The following is a 6,799-nucleotide window of genomic DNA, read 5'->3' on the forward strand; positions in this document are numbered from 1 at the left end:
GGTGTGTGTGTGTGTGTGTGTTGGTGTGTTGGTGTGTGTGTGTGGTGTGTGTGTGTGTATGTGTGTGTGTGTGTCTGTGTCTGTGAACACGATAAATCCATTCCTAATCTACTATCTTTCTCCACTGGCATTATAATGTGGACCTCATTATAGCTTTTGCAAAACCATTTCTTTGTTTGAAAATGGACTCGCTTAAAATTTTCACTCATATTTTTTTCCTTTTTTCCCTACCTTCTTCTCCAATACTTCCTTCTCTCCTCCTCTTCCCATTCATTCATTACTTTCTCACTTTCTACCTGCCTATTACATGGAAAACCAGTAATCAGTTGGCTAGGTATTTTTCCTCTTTTTTTCTTTTCATAACACTCCACAATGAAGCCTGTTTTTGTATTTTATTAGAAATTTTCTTCGATTGTGATTTTTTGTAGTTTGATTTATTTTATGTATATTGTGTTGAATTGAATAACATTATTGATTGATTGATTGGATCCCTCTCTCTAGCTCCAGTTTAAGGTCGTGTTGATGGAGAGGATATTATTGTTAAACCATACTCCAAGAATCAATTGTATATAATCATTGATTAGAACGAGAAGACAAAGTTTGATACGCCTTATGAAGGCATAGAGATGATTCCGATATTATCATGAGGTGAATGAGAACAGAAAAATAATGCCAGACTATTATAGGTCAAATTATCATCTTAATTATTATTGGATTAGACATTAGACATCATTAATTGACCGAGCGAAGTGAGGTCTAATATTCAAGTCGACGGTTTTACATTTGTCCCTATGTTCATATTTATTTTCCGCATTTACGGCGGAACACGGCAATAGATTTCCATGAAATTTGACAGATATGTTCCTTTTTGAATTTCGCGTCGACGTATAAATAATGTTTTTTTGAAATGTTTCATTTCAAGGATAACACGAGAGGAAAAAGGTCTTCTTCGAACGCCATATTAACATAAGAATCAGACTATAGAATTATTATAAATCAGCTGTCGAGTGGATAATTAATTGAACGCTATGACGCATGCAATTAATATCTCGATGTAACTTGGTAAAAAATCTGGTGTGGCGCACTCACACAACTTTCCTTGCCGTTATGAAAATTGATCAACTGACGCTAGTGTTCCCGCGCATATCAAATCTACTATTCTAGGATCTGAGACAGCTGGTGACAGTACAATAGCGCTGAAGACACACGAAGTCTGCTATCTCTTCATAGTGAATGAATTTATAGAATCAACAGTTGTCAACAATTTGCAATCTTATTTTCTCCCATTTCGAGCTTATTTTCAATTTTAGGTGAAATTTTACTCAACATAAATTGTAGAGATTTTCATGCTGAACTAATTAATTGTGTCTGAAGCCTGATAATTGAGAATCTAAAATCAAACTTTGCATAGATGGGGCGGAGCTCCTGGAATTTTCACAGATATGAGACTTGTGGCAGTTGATAGAGCTTATCGATTACTATTCTATGTATAAATTTGATCAATATCGTTGGAGCCGTTTCCGAGAAAATCGCGAATAACCCTGTTTTTGACAATATTTTCCACATTTTAGCCGCCATCTTGAATTGAATTTGATCGAAATTGTTCGTGTTGGATCCTTATAGTGTAAAAGGACCTCAAGTTCCAAATTACAAGTCATTCCGTTGATTGGGAGATGAGTTATTGTTTACACAGACGCACATACACTCATACACACACACACACACACACACACACACACACACACACACACACACACACACACACACACACACACACACACACACACACACACACACACACACACACACACAGACCAATACCCAAAAACCACTTTTTTGGACTCAGGGGACCTTGAGATGTATAGAAATTTAGAAATTGGGGTACCTTAATCTTTTTCGGAAAGCAATACTTTCCTTACATATGGTAGTAGGGAAGGAAAGTAAAATCAGCTTTCGTGTGGAATATTAATTATTGCATGTCATAACGCATGCAGTTAATAAGTGAAAGAAGCATAGTATTTTCTCTCGACCTTTCTCTGCTTTCAACTCGGGCTGACCTTGCCAGTATGTCTTGAAGGAGATTAGGTTTTGATGTTAGCATTTTTGATACACCAACCCCAACAGCCATTAGCCGTTTTCACAACGATATCGCTTCGACACGACATAGGAGAGGATCGGCAACGTTGTTCTGCTATCTTTCTCCACTGCCATTATAACGTGGACCTCACTGTAGACAGCCTCCAATACCCCTCAACACCCTAGATAGCCCTCAATACCCCATACTTTCTTTACCACTCTCCCTCTACCTCTCTCTAACTCTCTACCCTCTCTGAACAATCCATCCCCCTTCCTATCAGTTTCAGACTCACCCCCAGTACAACGAATACTTTACAATATGCGCCAGATGTTTGGAGCAGAAAACGTTCGCCAATATATCTACCATCTGCTAGAGGATGTGACACTTTTCCGAAGCGGGAAAACTTCAACTAGCGGCGAATTTCCCCACAGTTTTTCTCAGAATATATATAATATATTACGAATACTGGGATGGAAAATGCAATAGGTATGCGAGCATTGATATTAAAGCTGGTGTGTCTCTCTGATTCAGAATCGATATTATTCAGTTTTATCGTGGAACAGTGATATTGAGCCGCTTTGGGTGAGAAATAGGTCCAGGAATTCTGGATATCTACGAATTCGTTGTAGTAACTATATGAGAAGCTTTCAGATTTAGTTATTCGCTATAGAAGCTACGAGAAGCTATGATGTTGTATGATGAAGCTAAAAATGCTAGTATTGTAGTAATGTATAGCGCATATAATTATATCGATGTATATTATACAGAATGATTTTAGAAGGACTTAACAAATTTGAAAGCTCATTAACATTTTTATTGTAATTACTCACTCCCGTGTTATCGGATGGGCACGTTAAATTGTCGGTCCCGGTTGAAGTATGACAGTCGTAACAAAGAAGCCATACGAATTCACTTTTTTTGAGAAAGGTGTCATTTTGTTACAAAACTCTTCGAGTTTAAGGTGTGGGTGTTATTTGGTTGGATGTGACAGCCGTTGGTAATGCGACATACATCCCTCCGATAATCGATTTCTTGCCACACGCGTACCAGCATATGAGGATGCAGTAACTTGATTGCAGTAAGATTGTCTGGTAGAGGCGGAACATAATATTATCCATATGAATAAAAATCGAGCCTCAAATTTTGACATTCAATAACTTTTTCATGTGTGCACCGAATTCGATGATTTTTTTTCAGTTGTGTTCGTTATGTTCAGGACCAGGTTTATGGCCTATCAAATTTATAATCCGTCTTCGGGTCTCTTTCCTACGGTCCTTCAAAGTTTACATGTTATCCTTACGGGGGAATATTTGTGATCTGGCCACACACAGAAATAAAAATCAGCTGTTATAATCATTGCGTCATACAACAGCAGTCGGTGGGTAGTAGACAAGAATGTGTGCTGCTCCATAACCGCCCATATGTTTTATTTTAAACGCCCCGACTAAAAACAAAATGACTGTTCTGTGTGTAACCATCCAGCAGTGCGGCCTCGGGCTAGACTTACATGCTCTAAAGACATTGCTTTGTTTCGAATAATTGTTCTGTCTTCGATGTTTAGAATTATTTGATTTTCAGTGAATTATTTATTTTCCAGTTGAAGAATTATGTATATAAATAAATTCCATCGAAATTGATGATCGGAATAATTTTGATTAATAGCATCTACAGTTACCAGCTAAAAACTAAGCTAAACTAAGCTAAAAATTAGTGTTTTCAGAATTATGCATAATAATACAGTAATAATTAATTGGAGTAAATAAAAGCGTTTGATTCTTTTTGATAGCATGTTTGAAGTTTAGTAGGCCTAGATATTGATATGGAAGATATTGGCATAGAGAAACAATAGCGTAAGTAGATATCCCATGGTATAGGGCGTTTATGTCGCAACTTTTACTGTTATCTCAAGCCGATTACTGTCGATTTTTACTGTATTAACCGGGTAACAGTGTATGGACGGCACAATATGAGAGACTACGAGCGTCATAAAGCTTCAAAGGAAAGAACTACGTGGACTATCAGCTTGAGATAACAGTAGAAGTTGCGACATAAACGCCCCATACCATGGAATATCTACTTACGCTATTGTTTCTCTATGATATTGGACAGTGCTTCTTGAAAGTTGCAAAATGCCGCATCGCGCCTCCTCAGGTGTGAATGCAGCTAAAGTTTGTCATGAGATGCATTAAATATTTGGCGGTACGAAGTTCGATGGGGCAGCTAGTCCTAAATGGAACCCCACATGAAGAAATCCATCGATGTTAAATCCAGTGTGCGAGGTGGCTATTCATACAGAGTAATGATCAATGAGTTGGTACAAAGAAGACGCGCATCCTACCTGGCTGAAGGTTGGTCATAAATAATTTTCGTGAGAGTAGGAAGAAGACAAGACGCGCGTCATTTCAGTGCGCTCTTCTTCGCACCTTGGTAGGTGCCGCGCCTTTTTCTACCTGTTCCCCACCTGCTTTCGTGAAATTATCATAATATACATACATGCTACCACTCATTTTCTAGTTTTTTTTCCAATAAACCCCTTCAACAAAAAACGACGTGTTGAGGACCGAATGGTGAATATTTGTGTTTGTGTTCTCCAAATGTGTTGAAATGATTAGATTGACGCCGAATTTATTAATATGAATTCCAGTGAACTTCGATTTATGTTAACTGTTTATCCTATTATTGTGTTAGATTTCAAGTGTTATTCTTTTTATATACAGAATGTGTCACATCAATTTTTCAATTCGTTCGTTTCAGGTGATGAAGACTCGACCCCGAAGTTCATGCGTCCGATCGGCAATGTGTCGGTCCCTTTAGGCCATGAAGCTATTCTCGTCTGTGCTGTCTCCGGATTGGGAGATTATATGGTGAGTTTCTAACATTACCCAATGCTGAGTACAGTACACGTCCCATAGCTTTGCCTCCGTGACTTTGAAGCAGCATGTAGGGAAGGTAAGTGAATTAAAATATTAATCTGAGTACCCTTATACTTCCCTTGCACTATTACCATAGATAAGGAGAGTATTGCTTTCCGAAAAAAAAGGTACCCAAATTTCTGAATTTCTATACGTTTCAAGGTCCCCTGAGTCCAAAAAAGTGATTTTTGCGTATTGGTCTGTATGTGTGTGTGTGTGTGTGTGTGTGTGTGTGAGTGTATGTGTGTCTGTGTACACGATATCTCTTCGCCCAATTAACGGAATGACTTGAAGTTTGAAACTTAAGATCCTTACACTATAAGTATCCGACACGAACAATTTCGATCAAATGCAATTAAAGATGGCGGATGAAATGGCAAAAATTTTGTCAAAAACAGGGTTCTTCGCGATTTTCTCGAAAAAGGCTCCAACGATTTTAATTAAATTCATACGTAGAATAGTCATTGATAAGCTCCATCAACTGCCACAAGCCCCATTTCTGTAAAAATTCCAGGAACTCCGCCCCATCCACCCAAACTTCTATTTTAGATTCCCAATTATCAGGCTTCAGATACAATTCAAATGAAAAAATTCAAGTGGAAAAGATTGAGTATGAAAATCTCTACAATTAATGTTAGGTAACATTTTCACCTAAAATTAAAAATGAGCTCGAAATTCGATAGAATATGATTATTCAATTGCAAACTGTTGGCAAATGTTGATTCTATTTAATCATTCACTATGAAGAGATAGCAGACCTCGTGTGTCTCCAGCGTTATTGTCCTGTCACCAGCTGGCTCTAATCTTTGAATAGTAGACTTGTGATGCGCGGGAACACTAGCGTAAGGTGAACAATTTTCATAACGGCAAGGAAAGTTGTGTGAGTGCGCCACACCAGATTTTTGATGATGTATTATAATATGACTAGCCGTCAGGCTCGCTTCGATCGCCATATTCGTCTAGGTTTTTGGAACCCCCCGGCTGGATCGTCAAAGAAGGAGATCTGCAGGCTTGCTTCGCTCGCCTGCATTTTTCATTTGAGCATCATATATTAGGAGACGATCCAGTCGGGAGTCCAGACTAAACGTCTGACTAAACGGATATGGCGAGCGAAGCGAGCCTGACGGCTAGTAATATAATATTCCTAGGAATAGCTCTGATTGAAGTAGCAGTGCTCAATCAATTTATCCGCGATAAATGCATTTCATTTTCAACTTAGTTGAAGGTCTATAGTTCCAATCAAAGACATTAAAGAGGTATGCATCTTTAAGCTGGGTTTACACCAAAGTTAACAAAATTGTTATAACTTAATCCTTATAGATTCTGTTAGATTGAACGGAAGTTGACAAACACATATGTTCATCATGTGTATGTTAAGTTATGTTCAATCATATATTCTAAAAGGATTGAGCTATTAACATTTTCTTAATAAATTTGGTCCAATCGTAGCTTAAGGTCTTTGGTTTCAATATTTTGTTTTGCAGTCGTGGTATTATTATGCGTGCCCATCAGTATCAATATTCCACATCGAAGAAACGATTGGATAGTGAATAAAAATAAACAAATGAACTGAATAACGCTGGATAAATTATAATATTTTGATTCTAAAAATTAATTTTCATTAGATAGAAAGATCATCACGGAACTGGATGAATTTATTATATCATATGAATAAAAATTCAAACGTAAACTGAGTTTGTAACATTAAAACAGTCTGTATGTGTGTGTGTGTGTGTGTGTGTGTGTGTGTGTGTGTGGTGTGTGTGTGTGTGTGTGTGTGTGTGTGTTGTGTGTGTGTGTGTGGTGTGTG

General features: G+C 37.7%; 1 protein-coding gene across 1 annotated transcript in view; it reads left to right on the forward strand.

Moving 5' to 3' along the window:
* The window catches only part of LOC120353064 (protein amalgam-like), a gene marked incomplete in the record, with an annotated part of 512,682 nt that overhangs the window by 247,467 nt on the left and 258,416 nt on the right, over positions 1-6,799 (forward strand). Inside the window, 1 exon segment of the mRNA XM_039435585.1 lies at positions 4,832-4,941. Within this exon segment, the coding sequence (XP_039291519.1) occupies positions 4,832-4,941 (110 nt within the window).

The sequence above is a fragment of the Nilaparvata lugens genome, chromosome 9 (assembly GCF_014356525.2).
Source record: "Nilaparvata lugens isolate BPH chromosome 9, ASM1435652v1, whole genome shotgun sequence".
In the NCBI taxonomy this organism is placed as follows: domain Eukaryota; kingdom Metazoa; phylum Arthropoda; class Insecta; order Hemiptera; family Delphacidae; genus Nilaparvata; species Nilaparvata lugens.